Source organism: Cavia porcellus, unplaced genomic scaffold (assembly GCF_034190915.1).
Source record: "Cavia porcellus strain 051 isolate PalLab524CR breed Dunkin Hartley unplaced genomic scaffold, mCavPor4.1 scaffold_1, whole genome shotgun sequence".
In the NCBI taxonomy this organism is placed as follows: Eukaryota; Metazoa; Chordata; class Mammalia; order Rodentia; family Caviidae; genus Cavia; species Cavia porcellus.
In genome coordinates this window covers 67,458,115-67,479,027 of record NW_026947484.1, presented here as the reverse complement: position 1 = coordinate 67,479,027, position 20,913 = coordinate 67,458,115, and the positions used below count along the sequence as shown (strand labels likewise).

At 36.5% G+C, this 20,913-nt stretch overlaps 1 protein-coding gene across 3 annotated transcripts in view; it reads left to right on the top strand.

The window, feature by feature from the left end:
- Positions 1-19,776, top strand: part of Vps13a (vacuolar protein sorting 13 homolog A) — a 228,565-nt gene extending 208,789 nt beyond the window's left edge. For all 3 annotated transcript variants that reach the window (XM_063249548.1, XM_063249570.1, XM_063249575.1), the window contains 4 exons: positions 5,614-5,699; positions 7,516-7,639; positions 8,966-9,040; positions 14,790-19,776. In XM_063249548.1, the coding sequence (XP_063105618.1) occupies positions 5,614-5,699; positions 7,516-7,639; positions 8,966-9,040; positions 14,790-14,840 (336 nt within the window). In that variant the 3' untranslated portion in view covers positions 14,841-19,776. The remainder of the gene's footprint in view (positions 1-5,613; positions 5,700-7,515; positions 7,640-8,965; positions 9,041-14,789) is intronic.
- The last annotated feature ends 1,137 nt before the right edge of the window (positions 19,777-20,913 follow it).

Genomic DNA, 20,913 nt, shown 5'->3' with positions numbered 1-20,913 from the left:
AAATTTTTCTCCTCTTTGCCAAGATAAAAACAACATTAAATCTCATCCTTTTTGTTTCCTTTCAAGGTTAGTAGAATGGTTACAATGCCATGATAATTTTCACACAGTAATTGGTAAGCAGTAAAATAATAAATTCTCAGTTGTTTGGATGCCCTTAATTTTATAGTATTTTAAAAGAAATGTTATACATCAGTAAATGTTGATTAATACTAGAGGCTCTGCTGGAACTGCTTTAGTGAGACTCTTGGGACTATGCACTTAATCCTGATACCCTCACTGAGGCTCTTCTAGAATGCTACTAGGTAAATTGATAGTCTGCTGTTTTACTTCACGTAACATTTCATGAGCATAATGCTGTTCTTTTTCCAGACTGCTTTGGTTGTACTTACTGGTAAAAATTTCACAAGTCTTAGAATGTAATATTTTCCTTTGATTCTATGTCAAAGAATTACACTCCACTTTCTTGCCAAAGATACTATCATAGCCTATGCCTCTGGTTCGGCTTAAAGCCAAGATGACTCCTTAGCTTGGGAGGAGACAGAGCTGTGAGAGACATAATAAAGGGCAGTTCCTTTATAGAACTGATGGTACAGTCAGTGAGGTGGTTCTGTTTTCTGCTATGTGTATTCATGAATCTTGGTTGAACACCTCCTTTCCTTGGCCAGAACACTCGTCTCAGATTTAAAGTGAATTGGTAGAACACTGTTTTTACCTGTAAGCCTTAATAAGGTAACTGAGGTATACTTAGTTTTTCTCTAAAGCTATTTCTTAATATGTTGTCTAGCTTTAAATAGTTAAAAATGATGACCTGTATCATTTTACAAGCAACTCCCAGAATTTTGTTGGTTTTTCAAGTATGCTTATGTGGGGAGTAGAATCTATTGATAAACCTTTCCTCTTTCCCTATCTCCTGAGTATTCAAATTCATCATCTAGTAGATTTCTTGGCTAACTGGCATTCATTCATTCTTTATCTTTTGTCCAGATGAATATCATTTTTCTTTAATACCCTGTGTTTCTGTCTTACATAAAAACTCATTCTTCTGTGAAGCAATTTTTCCTTCCAAAAGAGTCAGCTATTGATAGTTTTTGTTTGTTAAACTATTTAATATACTTAAAATAAATATTAAGTGGAAATATATTTCTGCAGCAGCGATTCTTTAAATTATTTGGGATTTAAAGTTTTCCATTTTAGTTATTGTTTCTAGTAAATCTTTTCATGTTTTGATTTGCTTTTTCAGTATTGTGCTACTTCATAACATTTGATTTGAAAATGTTAAGAAATGCCTGTATTACTGCAATTTCTAGCTTATATTTTTTTCTGTGGTGTTTGGGAGCCAGGGATAGAGCTGGGGCTGGGGAGATATAACTCGGTGGCACAGCACCGCTGGGCAAGTACAAGGTCCAGAGTTTGATTCACAGTGCCAAAAAAAAAGTAAAGTATTTATCACTAGGGAACATGCATATTTGTAGAAAATGACCCTGACACTATCACCAAATGCCTACTTTCTTTGTGTTTCTAAATATGTGGTTAATTTGATTTAGATTTATTTGTATTTTAAGAAGTTATATACTTTTTGAAATACAAACAGGACCATTTTACCACTAACCATTAATTTTTAATTGCTACTTTCAGACTTTTGATGTTATATGTAAGGAATGCAGTTTCTGTTATGTTACTGTCTATTTTAAAAGTTCTCAAAGCATGATAGATAATTCACATATACTTTTAATGAATAAGGCAAAAAATGTTCTTTAAAACTAATGCATAAATATTCAACTAACATGTCTGAAGTAGAGGCTATTAATCCAACCAAATCTTGATCTTTATTTAAAGGTTTTACTCTGAATTTTGCTAATTTTTCATTTATTTTAAAGGGTATCACAGATTATTTTGATAGAAACATTCATTCTTAGCATGCTTCTGATGGAAGAGTATAGGATATTAACACGAAATCATTTGGACATTATTGATGTAGAAAATTTCAACCAACCTGAGCCTGCCTTAGCAGCTACCTCAGTAACTGCCACCTTCCAGGATTATCAAACTTTTTTGAGGTATCATGGGGGAAGTGTGACGACATGATGTAACAAAAAGCACTGGAATTAGAAATGATGTAGCCAATATTTTGAGCCCAGTTTTGCAATGCAAATCACTTTGACATTTTACCTGATTACACAACATCGTGGTGAAGATTTAGATGGATTGATTAAACACCTAATTTTCAGTTTCTTTGTATATACAAGAAGAGTAATTTGGAAGCAAAATGTTCGTTTCAGATCTAAAATTGTGGTTTTTATTTTTCCTGAAATATATATTGATATTTTGAAAAGTCCTCATTTATATTTATAAAATTTAAGAATTAGGAAATTATGGCCAGCAGCATGACACGGTAGACTCTTTACAGTGAGATGGAAGATGAATGTGGCTGATAAGCTGTTACCTTCTCTCCCAAACTTCAGTGGATTTAGTTGCAGTGTTTTGGATTCTATTTATTATACTGTACTGTATTTTCAAATGTTCATAATGATGTTTACTTAAATATGGTCAGCACATTGTCCTGACCATAATGTCCAGTAGTTTTTCAAGTGTTATGTTTAAAGTTTTGAGTGAATTTCAGAAAACATTGCATAAATTGTCTCTCCAGGCCCTAAGCTTGGATATTATTTTTTAGCTTTTATTTATTTCAAATAGTACTCCCAAAACTGGTTTAATTGCTTATAGGTGCTGCTTAGATTTGAGTTTGAAAAAAATGATGAAAGGTAGGTCCAGTATTGCCCAGATTTAAGATAATGTTTTAGAGCCAAGTACTTGGATCTTCAAGTACTTGAAGGGTATGATTATTAATTAGGTATATGAACTTTTGACTTTTACTAGTAGTGGTGTTCTTGAGGAAACTGGCATTTGCACAATATTTCTTTTTGATTTTAAAACTTGACCAACATAAAATGTGAGAATACTTTGTAAGCTAATTTATTTTCAAATATAAATTGTTTCAGAATAAAATGATGTAAAGTTAAAAACTTCTTTCCCCACCATTATTCTTTACAAGTCCAGAGATAAATGCTATTACGACTGGTATGTATTGTTTGAGAAATTTCTTACATGTATACAAGGATGTGTATGTGTTTCTGTGTTTCTTTCTTTTACACAATAATACAATTTCTTTTTATATGAAATATCTTGTACCTTTTTCTGTATCATTACACATAGATCTTCTTTATATGACTTCATAGTGTACCATCAGATGGCTGCATCATAATTTAGCCAGTCCCCTTAGAGTATTTTGCTTTTAACAGTATTTCTGTGAAGATTCTTACATGCATGTCTTGGCATTCTTTTGTTTACAGAAAATTCTAGCAGTGAAATTGCTGACTCAGTATATTTAGTGGATTTATGTAGTCTTGATTGTAAATTAAATTGAGCCTTCATATTTATTGATTAGATTTTGTTTTGTTTTTGTTGTTAAACTACCTGTTGATCTTTTACATACTTTAGCGTTACTCATTTTTCTTCTGTTGGTTTACTCTAATTGTTAGAATTTGGTAAATTATGTAACATCTCTCTATTAATAAATAGTTCCCCAACTTATCCTTTTATTCTTGTGCTGTTTTGCTTTGTTTATTTGATTATTGTTTTTAACCACTCAATAATATTTCCATGTACTCAGAAGTTTGCTTTATTCTAGGTTTTATGGACTTTGTTTTATATTGGCCTTTCCCACTCTAAGATTAAAATGTTACTTTTTCTGGTACTTTTCTAGTCATTTTGTTTGCTTAGATCATTAACCCATTTGGAATTAACTTTAGCCAGTGAATTGCCTAGAACTATTCACATGGTAGCACATGTTTTTACTCACTCACTTGAAATACTTCTTGATGTTCCATATTTCTATATTGAGAGGTGGGATTTTGTGAAGTGTCACATGCATATGAGATGTAGTCTTTCCTTTGATAGATCATAGAAAGTTCTACCAGCATCAACTCTTTTACTACTTCAAATTTATAAATTGTGTTATCTGCTGGGGTGCTTTCCATTCTCTTTTTATGATTTGCTATATGTTTTCTGATTTTTCTTCCAGATAAATTTTAGTGTAATTTTAGTCATTTCTGTTCCCCCTCTCTACCTCCATCCTCCAAAAATCACCATCGTGGGTTACTTCAGGGAGTGAAAGGGAGAGAGATGGAGGAAGAATAAGAGTTGATGATGGTGGTCTGAATGCCATCTGTAGTCTAATGAATTTTTATATTCAAGAATAAGCCATGAATTCATCCAATAAAGCATTAATAGCATTTATCATGTAATTTCTACACATTATTTGTAAAACATGTGTTTATTACTCTTTAAGAAAAGATTTTTTCCTTTATATTTCTATGTTGATTATGGGATTTTACGTACTAAACTTTCCCGATATGCTACTTTCTCTTAGTAATTTATATTGTGTTAATGTCTCATTTCACCTAGTTTTTCAGGTTCATTTTCATAATTTATAAATTAACAATTCTTAATTTGTTCCGAATCTGTGACTATGTCTCTTTCTCATTTTTAGTATATTTGTGTTTAATTGCCATTTTGACAGTCAATAGTGAGAATGCTTTTTCCCAGGTTTGGTATAATCTTTGAAGTTAGAAATCTCCCATGCAAGTAATCTGCGTGCCTCGTCCTGCTGTTTAGTTTTTTGTTTACTTCTGTCTCCAATAAAAATGAAAACCATTCACTGAGCTTTGTATACCATGATTATGAAGTCACAGCTTAGCTTTCTTCTAAGCTAAATAATGTTAGTTTTATTACAACTTCAAGGAACCTAATTTTCTAAACTCTGTATCCTCTTTAGGAATTTCTTTAGAACTCCTTTTGGCCTAACTTCTTAACGTGCCTCTTTTAGGGGGTTCTTATTCACAATTACAGTGCTTATGTTTAAAAATAGGCTATCCTGCCATGTACTTTAATACTCAAAGTAACTCCATTCTCAGCAGAAATGATATGAACATAGAATTAAAACTAGACAACTGTTTTTTGTGTGGTGAGGTTTTCTGGAGCAAAGCACTATTACCAGACAGTGTCATAGGTAGACTATGTTTTAGTAGTCCTGAAACTAAAGCTTGTCACATAAATATGCCTATGGGGTCCCCTGTTTGTCCAGAAATGCTGCTGCTTATTTTTTGCTTTGATTGTTGCAGTTTTCTTGATATTTTTGAATGAGTTCTGAGATTGGCATAGAAACTAAGTTTATAAAGCAAATAAGAAATTTCTAAAGAAAAGGCAAAGCAAGAGTTAGAGATGTATGTTTCTATACAGTTATAATCAGATACCAACATATTTTCCAGGATAAAATTGCTTTAATATTTTAATGCCTCATTAGACTAAATTTCAACTTTGTAAGGTTATATCTTCCAAAAATCCAGCATTTAAAGATGGTACAACTGAATAATTTTAAAGCAATTCAGTAGATAATTTTTAAAAGGAAGCAGCAATGATTTTGTGTTTAATTCTATTTTTTATATGTGTCTTATACAAGTATGTTAATGATTTGTTCCCATGAAGAAAACAGTTTTTTTTTTAAAATTATACAGTATTATGGAATATTGTCAATTTTTTCTCTCTTTTTTTAAGGTCATGGAAAATGGAAGATTTGCAAAATACAAGTATTTTACTCATGTCATGATCAATAAAACAGATATGTTCATGATAACGAGACGGTAACTTGCCTTCTTTGTCTACCATAAGTCAGTGAGAGATTGTTAGTCCCTTGTGAAGAAATTATTGTTCACCTTTGTACCATGTAGTCACTAATTCCCGCTAACATTGGTCGTCTTGCTTGGTAAAGCTGGCTCCCAAGACATTATGTAAATTCCTGTTTAGCTTTGTATATGCATACAGATAAACAGAGTCAAGCACAAGCATAAATTGAGTATTTTAACATTTGCTTCAGTAAATTCAGTGAGTACAGAAATAACTGTAAATTATCCTCTCAAAGGGAAACTTCCCTTCTGTGAAAAAGTGTACAACTTCAGGTTACACCAGAGCAGTGTGCTGATGGTAGCTATTCATTAGGCTGTAGATAAATCCACCATATACATGGATCTACCATTGAAAACAGGGGAATGTTTTATGTAAGTACTCCAAGCTATTATTACATCTTCAGGTCGACCTGTAGACATGGGAGAACATATGCAAAACTACAGTAACAACCTTGTTCTACTATAATGGGGGTTTGGTAGAGGGGAGGAGGCACGGAAGATTGAGATGAGAGGCATTATATGAAGCCTGAGTAAACGTCTCCATTTGCATTTCAGCCAAGGGCCAGCTATTGCTTTAACTCAGTCCCTTACTTTAAAGTATGCATTATTTAAAAGAAAACTCTGGTGGCACCTAAAATTGATGTTTCAGCCACAAAGAGAAATTGAGAAAAGCCTTTGAAAGAAGAATTAACTAGAATTATTATAAACAAAATGTATTTTCATTTCTTAATTTCTCCCCCCAGAATGGGTTAACAAGTGATTTAAAAGATGAAGGGTTTTTTGTTTCATTTTGTTTTGCTCTATTTTGAAATTTCACTCTAAAGCCAGGCATGGTGCTGCTTGCCTATAATCCCAGCACTCAGGACACAGGCAGGAGGATCACTGCAGGTTCAGGGCCCACCTGGGCTGCACAGCAAATCTGAGGCCAGTGTGAACTGCACAGTGAGACACTGTCTCAAAAAAAAAAAAAAAAATTTAAAATAGAAAATTATATAAAGCCAAGTGGTATGGCATACAGCTGGAATCCCAGCAGTCTGGGAGACTGAGGGAGGAGGATCACAAATTCAAGCCCAGCCAGGACAATTTAGCAAGTTGAGACTTGCTCAGAATAAAAAACTAAAAAAGGGCTGGGAATATAATTCCCAGTTCAGAGACCCTGAACTCACTCTCTAGTACACAGTCAAAAAAGAGAAGAAGAATAATAGAATTCTACCTTGTCTGAAAACTAAAGGCTTCACAGCATGTCAGTTCTGTTCAACATGTTACAAAAGCGTCTTGCAAATGTAAGGCTGGGACTCATACTCCATGAAGCCTTAATAGTAAGATACTTACTCTGAAGTGTTCATCACATCAGGGTTCCTAAATGTTGACTAATTGGTCCTTTAAATGTTTTTGTTTTTCTTGCAAAGTGCTTGATGTATTTGACTTTATTAGCACTTCAGTTTTTTAGTAGGTTGGGCTACAGATTTCCACTGAGCATTACTGTATCCCAGCAATTTTAGTTTCATTGTCATTCTATTCAAAGTATTTTCTAATTTCCTTTGAAATTCTTTGATCTGTGGACTTAGTAATATCTTAATTTCTAAGCATTTAGAAATGTTTTTATCTATTGTTTCTAGTTTAGTGCCATTGTGTTCTGAAGAGAACGCACCTTTATGACACAGAATAATAGTTTATCTGGGTGAGTGTGGTGTGTATTTGCAGAATGTGTTCTGTGTTTTTACATACAAGTTCCTCAATTTTTTAAGTGGATTTTTCCCTCCTCCGCCAACAGTGGTGTATTGTTTGTAACAAAGGGCACCTTTGGACAACTTACATGTGAGTGGCAGTATAGTTTTGATGAATTTACCAAAGAACCATTCATTGTTCATGGGAGAAGATTGCGCATTGAAGCAAAGGTATGTTGAATAGTTGGTTTTGGAAACTTGAGACTGAAAATAATGCATTTCCATATAACCATCTTTATTTTGTTTTCTGTGGGGGGAATGATTTTGTAAATAAAGTTTATTGGTGCATTTTAGATGTACATAATGATCACATTTATTATAGAGAATTTGTACCTGTAGATGATATAACTTGATTCTTTCCCCACGTTGCCCTACCCTCCCTCCAACCTCTGTTACCCTCCTTATTCACAAAACCTTTATTTCCATTTCGTCCTGATTTTCTATCATTTTTTTCTTGCTTATTTTGTAATGTTTCTGTTTTATAGATGAAAGTTACTTTGTCTTGGTATGGTTTTCCTTTACTCTTGCTCTTACCCAGTCTTAAGAAAAAAGAGCAGCTAAGGATGAAAGTGCTGCTTTCTGTGCTGTACCACTGATGGCCGTATTCCCAGGCCCTTACCTTCTGCTCAGTACTAGACCCCCGCCTTTTCTACACATGAAAAAATGATAAATAGTGACTATCAGTCTACCCCAGATGGCTTTATTTCTTCCTTTCTTGCCTTTCCCCACCCACCCTTAGTTAGCAGTCAACCTTTTTTTTTAATAAATTCATTTCTTCTGAAGTCCATATTTGTGTGATACTTGAATTAGAGAAGCTGATAAACTACTAACACCACTTTTCTCCTGTGGACCTCTTCATAGTACAGAGATAGACATCACCTCAGCAGTACCATTTTTCTGTGTGTCCCTCCATTGTGTAATGTCTGCTGTTACAAAGGTCTTCCCAACAAATACTTAACAGAATACCAACGGGAGTGGAGGCAAAGCGTTAGGATGGCCCCACCCCAGTTTCTGTGATCCCAGAATCCATGCTTGTTGTGTGACTAGTTTAAGCTGTCACAGGGGCATGCATGCATACATACATACATGCACATGTGGCGTGTATATGTGTTTATATACACAGATGTATGTATGATTTTTTACAGACTCAAGATTCCTTAGCCATATATTAAGAATTGTCTGAGAAATCTTACGAAGAGGAAATACAGTGGCACTACTCCCAGACTTACCTTCTTTCGTTTTCTGTTTAACTCTTTCTGGCCTGTGCAAGTAAAGTCTCACCATAAGCTTTCTGACTTAGGTTTGGTGAGAGCAGATACCATTAGAACGTATCATTTTGTTTTGATTCTTCTTGGCAACCCAGTTTTTGGTTTGTTAAGTGCAAGATTTGTGTGTGTGTGGTGTTTTAAACATAGAATGAAAAACTGTATGGCACTTCTTCATTGTAGTTTTACAACTGCATTTTCTTTTTGATGAAGTTATGTATTCTGTTTTTAGGAACGGGTGAAGTCTGTATTCCATGCCAGAGAGTTTGGAAAAATAATAAACTTCAAGACCCCAGAGGATGCTAGGGTAAATATAATAAACCTTTCACTTAAATCAAGTAGAACCCTCTTACTTTAAAGCCATGGAAATGAACTGTTTTTTAAAAGCAGATAAGTTCTGAGGTTTGTTTTTGTATTTTGACAGTTTCTAGTGTATGGAATTAGATAGTATCCTCCCCAAGACATTTTTTGACTAAAATTCAACTCAGTTTTTAAAATCAAATTATCTTCTTTTAAATCCTATATTTTTTTAGTCAACAGATTGTTCCATTCTAATGTTAATTAGCTGGGGGGGGGGGGAGTATGGCCTCATTGTTGATTTCTCTGCAACTACAGTGATTTAACAAAAGAGAAAAAAAACCCACAGAAAACCTTTACCTTGGCAAGGCAGAGGGAGAGAGGGAACCAACCTGTAATCAGAAAACACTGGTATGAGGAAAATCACTTAATCTTGGTTTGTTCAAAACAGGAGTGATGTGAATTGGAAAGCACTGTGCACACTTAGGAGATTGTTGCAGTTACCAGGGTAGACACTGTCAGGAGGGTGAACCGCTCCCATGAGCATGAAACAGACATGGTGTTTCTACACCATCTCATACGTACTGTACTGGGAAATTTACAGGGAGGGTACCTGATCCCTGGCCACCTGGTCAGCTTTAGAGCAGATCTCCTGGCCCTCTGGCCTCTTGACTATTCTCGAAATTGGAGCTACCTGAGTATGGCCATTTGCCAGTTTTCCTGTTAACACCCAGACCCAGAGCAGGCCTGCCTTGAGCCACATCCCAGGTAGCATCTGTTGGCAGTTTCTGTCTGAACTTGTGGTTAAAGCACCACTAGCATACGAACGGTGGGAAATGGGAATGGATTACAAACACAGGAGTAAAGCAGCCACATGCATACGTCACCTGAGACGGCACGGAGCAGGGTAACAGCTTGGCTTTGTGAGGCTTTCTTCACGTTGCTGAAGGACATTACCACCTACGTCAGTTACTCTGTAATAAATTTTCCATTTAAGTCCTTTCACAACTTGACATTGTTCCAGAAGGTTTTAATTCCCTTGCTGTGTCAGAGACATGCAAAGAAAGGTACTGGGCTCATTTCTCTCTATCTACTTGTCTTGGGAGTAACAACCTATTCCCATTCAGTTCCTCTACCTGTTCCCACCAGACTCCTCTAAAGTTGAGGAGGCAATAATCTCTCTGATGAATCTTTCATTTTCCTTTTCAGAGGGAGTGATACTTGTTTTTTCAATATATTTTTGAGTAATATATAAAGTCATAAAGTTTTACATATTAATGGAGTACCATGGAATGCTTCAGTAGTAAATACATAGTGTTTAAATCAAGTGAAACATATTTCTCTCTCAGACATTCATCATATATGGGGAAAACTTGGAAAATCCTTTTCATCTGGCCACTTTCAAGTGCATAGTATGCTATTTGTAGTCACCCTAGTGTGTGTGAGTGCGCCAGAACTTCCTGTTCCTGTGACTCAGTCCATGCCAATCAGCCTTTCCCCATCTCTCCACGTCTCCCCAGCCACTGCTGCCTCTCATTGTATTCTCAACTTCTGAAGTCAACTTTTATTTAGGTTCTGCGTGTGAGTGAGATTGTGTGGCACTGGCTTTTATATGCCTAGCTTATTACACTTCACATAACAATCTCTGTGCATCCATGCTGTTGTCACAAATGATAGGATTTAATTCTTTATGTAGAAGAATATCCCAATATGTGTGTGTGTGTCACATTGTCTGTTCATCACTTGATGGACACTTTGGTTATTTCCATTTCTTGATTACCATGTATTATGGGATTGCTGGAATGTGATAGACTTTTAACTTTTCAAGGAATTTCTGTGCTGTTTTCCATAATAATTGTATCCTTAAAAGCACGTGTTACTTAGTCCTTTAGGTATTAGCCATTCTTACTGGGTTTAGGTTTCATTATTGTTTTGATTGGTAAAGTTGAACATTTCTTTCATGAACCTGTTGGCCTTTGAGAAGTCTCTGTTTAGATCCATTGTTGAGGTTTATTGCATTATCTGTATATGTTGGCCATTAATCCCTGGGCAGAAGGTTGTACATTTTACTTCCATTCACTTGATTGTCTCTGAATATTGTTGATTGACTTTTGGTGTACAATAATGTTGGCTATATTATGCTTTGATTGTATGCTTTGGGGGCCTTACCCCCAAAATTCTTGCCCATTCCAGTGTCTTGAAGTGTTGTCTTGTAACACTTTCATAATTTCAAATCTTGCACTTAAATCTTTAATCGATTTTACTCTATTTTTGTAACTGGTGAGAAACAAGAATCTATTTTTATTCTTCTGCATGTCAAATTTTTCCAGCACCATTTACTAAAAGACATTTTCTCTAACACATGTTCTTGTTAAAGAACATTTGGCGGTAGATGAATGGGTTGAAATTCTAGGCTATCTCTCCCACTGGTCTGTGTCTTTTCATGCCAATCCCATTCTGTTTTTAATGATTACAGATTTGTAGTTTGCTTTGAAGTCAAGTAGTGTAATGCCTTCTGCATTGCTCATTTTATTCAAGACTTCTTTGACTATTCATGATTTATGATTCCATATAAATTTCAGAACTGTTCTTTCATGTTCAGCAAAAAAAAATGTCATTTTGATAAAGATTGCACTGAATTTGACAGTCAATTTGGATAGTATGTACATTTTAAGAATACTGATGCGTTCAATCCGAGGTCATGGATTTGGTGTCTTTTTCAATCTCTTTTCATCAGTATTTTACATTTTTCACTGTAGAGGTCTTATACCTCTTTGTTTAAATTTATTCCTAGATATTTTTTGTACCTGTTGTAAACTGGATTGCTCTCCTGATTTCTATTTCATATAATTTACTATTGACATTTAGAAATACTATTTTTGGATGTTAATTTTTGTATCCTGCAACTTTGCTCTATTTATGTATTTGTTCTGATAGTTTTTTGGTAGACTGTTGGAGGTTTTAATAAATAAAATTATGTCATTTGCAAATGGTGACAATTTTACTTCTTTTCCAATTTAGACACCCTTTGATTTTTTTTTTCCCCTCTTGACCTATTGCTCTGGCTAAGACTTGAAGAACTATTTTGAATAAAAGTAGTGAATGTAAGCATCCTTGCCTTCTTTTAGATAACAGAGAAAAAGGGCTCATCTTTTACTTAACTGCTGGCTTATTGTAAGTGACCGTCATTGTGTAGAAATACCTAATTTTGTTTGGCAGGGTGGATATGTAAAAGAAATTGCCACATCTGTTATTCCTGTGATAACAGTTGTAATATTTCCCTTCTAATCTGATTTTAGTTGAACCCTAAGAATTTGTCTCTTTTAATCTTTCCAAACAATGAACTGTTTGTTTTGTTGATCTTCTAGATATTATTTTGTCTATTTACTTTTCCTCTGATCTTTATCATTTTCTTTCCCTCTATTAATTTTGAATCTAGTTTGATCTTGTTTTTCTAGTCCCTTGAGATACAGTGGTGTAGGCAGTTTAGTTTTTGATGTGGCTGTTGGTTGTTATAAACTTTCTTCTTAGTACTGTTCTTGCTGTATTCCATTGGTTTTGGTATATCTTCATTTTCATTTGTTCAAAAAACTGACTTTCTTCTTTTCTGATCATTGGTTTTTCAAATTTCAGTTTAATTTCCATGTAATTATATAGTTTCCAAATTTTTCTTCTTCGTCTGGTTTACTGCTTTATAGTCAGAAGATATTTGTTAGAATTTCAGTTTTAAATTTGTCAGGACTTGTTTTGTGGTCTGTCATATTACCTATCTTGTAGAATATTCCACATGCTAAAGAGAAATGTTTTCAACAGCTATGGGATGGACTGTTCTGTAGAGGTCTTTCAGATCCATTTAGTCCATTATACAGTGAAACTCAGCTATTTCTTACTGAATGATCTGTTCATTAGTAAAACTGGGGTGCTAAAGCCCCCACTTATTATTAGAGTCTTTCTTTTTAAGACTATTGATAATTGCTTAAAACTGAGCATGGTGGCACATGCCTGTAGCTCCAAGTTACTTAGATGAGTTGAGAGGATCACTTAAGCCCAGGAGATGGGGGCCATCAGGGTCTACCTGTGTTAGGTTTCACCAGGTCAGTACCAAGTTTGGGGAGGTCCTGTGTTTACTGCCCTCTTCTTCCTGTAGCAGATGGGGTCTTACTGCACACCATGCTGCTGGCTGGGGTAATACTGGAGAACGTAGGCCTTTAGCCACCTAGACTTGACACTAAGCTGCCTCACACCTGAGTCACATAGAAGCAAGGCCCTCTGTGATGTTAGGGATGTACCACAGCCCACATTGGTGTTAGTGACGTAGGCCAACACACAAGTATGTCCTAGTAGGTTGCAAGTCTCTGTAGAGTTTCAACTACAAGTACTAGTACAGTGATGGCCAGGGTCTGAGGGACAGATGGTAGAGACCATCCTTTGCCACAGAGTCCCAGGCTAGGTTGAGTTGCTTCTGCATCCTGCAACCTCAGGGGCCTGCATAGTATCAGGAGGCAGATACATGTGCCCCAGGCCCATGCCAAGGATAGAATGACACAGATCAAGAAGTTGAGTCTGTCTTATTAACATAAAGATCTCTGCCTGATGCTAAGACTGGTCTGCAACCTACATTCATGAATCTAAGCACTGTTGGGTCTCATCAAAGGAGGCCTAATACTGGACTCCAAAACTAAACATGGTGCTGGCTTGGGCACTGCTCCCCAGCAAGTGGAGTCTTGCTCTGTTTTGCTGCCCTAGGTTGGTGGAGAGTGGTGACTGCACCTGGATAACTGCAGTTTCTAAGGTTCAGTCCATGAATACTGGCCTAACAGTAGCTGTTTGGGGGCTTTGCCCAGCACTGAGTTTCACAGTGGCAGGCCTAGAATTGGATTTCGAGGCTAAGGTCTATCCAAAATCATTCTGCGCTCTACCAAGCAGGAAGTGTCTCTGTGCTGCAATGCTTGGAGTCGGGGGAGAGATGACATAGGCAATTCGTATTCCTGCCTTAGTTATAAAAGCAGGCCCTATGGTCTCATGTGATTCCCTTTGCTTTTGTGAAGGTGCTTTGGTTGTATAACTCTTCTACTTAGTGCATCTGCGGGGAGACAGTTACTGAAGGGTCTCAGCCTCCATCTGCTAAATCTTTATAGTGGAATAAGCCTGTGTCAATTCTCAAAATTTTGATCTGTCATGCAGGCCCACTAATAATAGACGTTATTGGTGAAAAGGTTTAATTACATTTATATTTCATTTTTGTAATTTCAAATCCTTTTAGAGTACAAGATGAAAGTATCCAAAATGCTTAAGAATGTTGCTACACTACTTACTGTAGAATTATATGAGGTTATCCCTGTTCAAGCAGTAGAATTGTGCATGTGGAATTGTGGAGGTTTGTGATACAGAATTGGCACAGGCTGAATGGAATTTTGCCCAAATAATTTTCAGATCCTGCCAGTTGTTCAGTTCAGCGTCCAAATTATCCTTTTCTGTCTGGGTGGATTGCACTTTTTATATTCTGAAGATAAATTTCTAAGTTCAGAAGCCATAGGAAAACATTATTTCCAGTTAGTGACACTGTCCTAAAGCCATTTAGGCTGCTTCCTATGTGAGTTATCTCTTGTGCACTATGAATTTTCTGTCTTGGATATTATGCACATAACTAAACTGAAAAGCTAACTACATTTGTATTCATTACCTTTTGCTTCATTGAACGTTCATTAAAATAAGTAAATGTCAGATTTATTTATTGATTTATTGATTTATTGCAACAGTGGATCCTTTCAAAGCTAGAAGCAGCAAGAGAACCTTCTCCAAGCCTCTGAGGAGAGCGCTGCCACCGCAGCCGTTGCTCATTCCCGCACCGTCCTTCCAGTGCCTCTTCAGGGAGTGAATCACAGGGCTGACTTCTAAACGCTTAGAGTCCGACCAGGTAAAAGAGCGATGTGATTAAAGCTCTTCAACTCTCTGGAGATCTGTTCGGGTTCCTAGCTTGAATTATGTATCTAATTACAGTTCTCACTGCTGTATCAAAGGAAATATTTGCTGTAGGCTTTTCCCTGTTGTAGTGGAGAGGTTCTCCGTCATAGTCCCCACAGGGACTAAAGCTGGTTTCTGGTTCTTATTTTAAAATTCTATCAAGTTCAAACTTCTTGAGTGATGAGTAAATGATCAAATCAGACATCGCCTCAGTGGTGTCAATGCTGGTTTGTTCAGAAGTATGGAGTTCTTTATACAAATAAGTATTTTGGTATTTTCCCTCAGTCGGTTTGGATTATATTTAAAATGCATAGCATAATTATGAAAAACTGTTTCTTTTGAGATTGGACGTAGATTGAATAATACCCCTTCAAGCCTGGTGTTAAGAATGGCTTGAAGAAATGAACATCATGTCTGTAATGGGAAAGTCCTTTGGAACTCAAGAGCCTCAGAAACACTTCCTGGAGCCAACTTCATGAAGTCTCCTCGGTTTGTCTCACTGAGTTTTTAATAGACTTTTGACTTCCAAGGAAAATTCTTGATGCCTTAATAGTACCTAATTTTCTGTTCACTGGTGACAAGCAATGAAATTTTCCACATCTTAGATACAATGGGTTATGCTTTAGAGCAGACAGCCCCTCTCATAGTAAAAGTATGAACCCTAATCTAAACCAGTAACCCACTTGTTGGTGATACATTGATAATTTGATTTACTTTTTTGTAATTAATCAAACAAGAATCACTTCTTTAAATGTACAGCTTATCAAAAAAGTATAGACTGTACATTAGTAAAAAGTAAGGTCATGGAGGTTGTTTTTTCTTGACTTTTGTCCAAGATCTTTGCACCTTAATATTTCAAGTGTAAACGGATGAATATGACTGTAAACTATGAACAGAAGAGGCCCAGCTCAGTGTCTTAATTAGTTATTGAGAAATAGAGTATCTGGATGCATGTTATATGTGTCACCAAATTATAAACCATTTTTGGAATTGAAGCTGTATAGACAGTGGTTGTAAAATTCTCAGGCTCGTCAAACCTTTGCTTTGTTGTAAAAGCTAAAATAAACAGCATGGCAGACTGTAATTATACTTCTTGTTGACCAAATCCTACTGAGTACAATTGATTTCTCTTACTACAAAAACACTTTATCAGTGGTTTCATGTAGGGTGCCTTTATTATCCTGACTATAAATTGAATTGAGATAACAAATTTTAAACTACATGATATTGTGACCCCATAATAACCTTTTATCAGTAATGTACATATTTCCTATGTTGTTGAGCTTCTCCAAATTAATGTACCTCAAAATTTAACCTAAGTATAGGTGACCTGCGTTGAATTACCCTCATCTGGAATGTTGCTTTCCTGGAGTTTCACTCATTGCCATTAGTCAGATACCTCATTAGCCATCCCAGCTTCATGATTTCAGCATTCAGAAAAACTATACAGCCATAACTCACTGAGTGTCCCACAGTGAAATGAAAATGTAAAATAGCGTAGAAATACTTTTGGTATCCTGTGGCAACCAGCAAGACTGTGTCTTAACGAGTACACATACAAAGCCAGTGTGCCTCTGCGTGTTCCCTTCCCATAAGAACCCAGAAATACATCATTATCTTCTCTGTCAGTCACCTGCCTGTCATATCCTTCTGCCACTTTTCTGTCTCTAGAGTAGAAGGAACCAGTTTCAAGAACTGTTATCAAGTATTTTAGAAGATTGTCCTCATCTAAATGACCATAAAAGCTAAGAACATTAATAGATCACTAGATGATGAATCTTCAGCATATCATTTTATCACTTGTAATTATGTTTGATATAGTAGTCTTTTTTTCCTGTAATGAAGTTTGGAGTCTTACGCTATTTGAAAACAATGCCCTGAAATGCGTTATGTGCACTGGTTTTAGCTTTTCTTTTAAAGTATATTTGTTTCTTCTTCCCTAGTCTTAGCACTGTGTTGAGATTTTTCCCAAGGTCAGTGTAGCACAGATTGGTTATGTTTTGGCACTACATCATCGTTGCTATCTATAGGCAGTCCTTCCTTTTTACCCTTCTCTATAATGCTAATCCATCTGAAGGCAGCTCTCCTGTGGCAAATAACACATTCTTTACATGTACATTCTCTCATGCATCATAATATTTTCAGTTTTCTGATAGCATGTAGTAGCAGAACATTATCCCAGTGGCTATTGATGTACCTAGTTCATCTCTTAGAAGTGTCTCACAAATGTTATTTCATACTTGACTGGTCAAATGAAAAGGGATTCCTTAGTGCTGAACTTTCTGTAGCTTGCTTAATCACCAGTTGCGTATATTAGTTGATCCATTAAGCTATGTCACATGTCACCTTGCATTAAAGGACTTTAGGGGAAAAGTACTTGGCTACTAGCCTAGAAATCTGCATGTAGGAGCTAAAAGTGTGCCATTCTCTGACGATGGAAGTAACTCTGGCACTGGGTGTTTCCTGGCCCACTCTACACAAGTCTGCGAAATCTGTCTGGGGTCCCAGGCTTTTGTTTATCTTTTCCCAGGATCAATCAAAGCCTCAAATGTAGTGTTTTTCAAAGAATAGATCTTAACCCATTAGTGAGTTTTCAAATCAGTTAACCCCTCAAGACCAGCATGTTTTTTTTTTTGTTTTGTTTTGTTTTTTGTCTTTTTCCTTTTTATCAGTACCGGGGATCGAACTCACAACTGCCTGCTTGCAAGGCAGGCACTTATGCCGCTGAGCTAAATCCCCAGCTCCAAGACCAGCATGTTTTAAAAGTCAAGAAGAAAATAGAATAAGTAGAATGTGTAAGAAGGTTAAATACTGTTTCCTCAAATATCTGTTTTGTTAAATGCACTACTCAGTCACAATATAAAACTTCATTTCCTAGTATAAATCATAACTTGTAAAAGAACCGTGTATGAACGTGAGCAGTCCAGTGAGTGCTCCAAGTCTGAGTAACGAGGAGCCCCTTAGGTAAGGAGCAGCGAGTCCCCAGCTCAGGAACCCTTCAGACTGCGAGCGTTCTCAGGACAGTAGGATGGGACAGCTGCTGTGGTGGTGTTGCCTTTCTTACCATGTAACATATTTCCTGGGACTCAGTGACACCAGTGAAAGCATTAGGTCTACAAATGGCACCCAGAAAACACCCTTGGCTATCATTTAGCTAGATATATTCCAGCCTCCTAATGTCAAGCACTTTACTGGAACTGGGGACAGAAGTTTTGCCCATTAGGTTGAACTTGCTCTGCCTTCTGACCATCATACAGGTGACAAAAGCCCTAAAAACACACCGTTTGTTCCTGTAGGGCTCAAATACTTACATGCTGGGCAGTGCTATTCAGAGGTCAATGCATTATAACTAAAATTAATGGATTCCCTTATTTCTTTAAGATCAAGCAGAAAATAGAGAACTCACATTCCTCATGCTGACCTTAATATAATGTGATTCCCTTTGGTGCTGTGCAGTATTGTAAATAAGGAGCCCATTCACCCTCTTGTCAGATCTTTCGAGAAATACTTTACCTAACCAGGGCAGCACTAGTCCATTATAATTTTATGGTCTTTACTCTCCATAGTTTCAGTTTTGGTCAGTAGAGCTAATGCAGCTCCCCCACTTGCCCCACTACGGTAGAACTGGTCTGATTGTGGTTGTTTCAGGGCTGTAAGTCCAACCAGCACTTGCTGCACCTTGCTGTACTGTGTTACAGACCTTGTGTTTCTTCAGCGGAAACCTTTTCTCCGTAATTTTCTCCTTTGTAAAATACAGTATTTTTAAGCATTATAACTTTTTTTTTTTAACATAATGGTTTCGGTTACCCAAAGAGCTACACACAAACACAGCTTCAGATTTTACAGGTTGATATATTTTTAAAATTTTTATTACCTTATTCAAATATATATTTGTATTATAGTTTAACACCTATGATGATACGTATCAAACTGCTGTGCCTAAAACCTGTCACTGAGCTCCATTTCATATTTCTCTGGTATCTAAAGAGCGTGTCCCTTCTAGTGAAGCACTTGTAACAAGAAACGCTGAGTCTGGTCATACAGTATCTAAATAGAAGTTTACCTAAAGTAGAGCATGTTGAAACACCACAGCTTTGTTTGTCTTGCCATCACAGATCCAGTGTTAAACTTATCCAGATGTTTTCATTGTGGCAGAAAATCATTCAAGCAGCAATGTAGAATAGGTTATACTGAAATATTCTCAAGAGTGATGGTTATACAGCTGCAAACTATTAGAAATTACACCTGGGACTTGTTACAAGGTAATCATTGCTGATGTAACTGTGTTACACTAATGAAGTTTCAGAGAAGGTGTGTTTTAAAAATACTTCCTCCTGCCAAAATTTTATACTTACCAAATAATTTGTGATGCTTACTCTTGGCGATATATGGATATGGAGATTATATATAATATATATATTATACATAGATGGTTAAAGATAATTAGACTTTAAAAAATACTCCTGCATTACCTCAGTCTTTCCTTCACTTTTCTGTCACTCATCCCTTGTGTATGGGCTTGGCCCAGTTGTCTGTTACACAGCCTCAGCCTTATTTTTGTGTGTTTTGGTAGGACCATGTATAAACACAGTGTTCACAAGTGCAGTTCTTTCTCTTAACATTGAGCTCAGCCCCCTACCTTTGGTTTGTACTGACTCACAGCTTTGCTCTAACGGTGCTTTATTTCTTAGTATCGGTAGATTTGAGTTGCATGATGACATTCAGTTTAACCGTGTATGTCTTTTCAAATAAACAGAGTCCAATAAAGCTTTCTGATCTTAAGTCTGCTTTGACTTTGAGTTATTGGATAGAACTAAAACAATTGTCAGTTGCATTTGTTCACCTAAAATCTGCAGTGTGGGTCCTAAATAAAGGTCCCCTGGGAGACAAGGATTCTGCTTGTTCAGTGAGGACAGATTGCAGCCCAGCATGCTCACTGCTGACTTAAGAGCCTGAGTGGTAATCCTCAGTGACCTTTCAAGCCCCACTAGCGTCCCTTCTCAACAATTTCAAATGTCTTACTTTCTGAGTCAGTAGTGATAATTACACTTTGAAAGAAAAACTAAGGGGAGAATCTTCTGCCAGTGGAGGTAATTTAAATCTTATGAGGAAAGGTCTAGCTTTCCAAAATTTAAGAAATTACTTCATTACCAACCTTTAAATGACTTACTGCATACCCTTCCTGCAACTAGTGATTGAAAACCACTTTCCTGTATGTTTTGTCAGCCAAAGATAAATTCAACAACTCAGTGCTGGAAAATGCTTGAAAATAAAAAAGGATTGTTTAGTTTCCTTGGTTTCTGACCTTATTGAAACCTTTTCACATGAGCTGGTTGGGGAAACCCAGTTCATCATCTTTAGCCTACTGTGTGCAGGAGGGAGAACAGGGTGCCATCTTTCTGGTTTATGTCTCAACACCTGCAGAGCTGCTTCCCCATTTCTTTGTACTCTGGTGCTGAATTGTCTTGGCTGTTCCTAGACCTTCACTGTTTCACATAAATTTTAACATCAGTTTGTCAAGTTCATCTAGAGTAAGATTAGTTTTTAAGGGTTATTATAGTTATAGCAATTTCAGTCTTTCTGGCATTGATGCTCTTGTTTAATGGCTTTACACTTAGGATTGTTACAACAGAATGAGGACTTCACTGTCTAATCACTGGCTGAAAGGAAGGTGTCGAACAGCTGTATATATCAGTCAGGGTACATCTCATATAGATGTTTCTCACCTTTCAGTAAACTCATGGTAAAATGAAAATCTATACACCTGACCTGTGGGATCTTAGCCACACAGTGCACTGCTGAATAAGAACTGTTCCCCATGAAGGTCACACAGCTGACCAGAAGGCATTAGTCTTAGCTGCTCTCTGTCATCACCATAGGATGTCGCATGGTCCCTATTGCTAGCCTGAGAAAATTCCA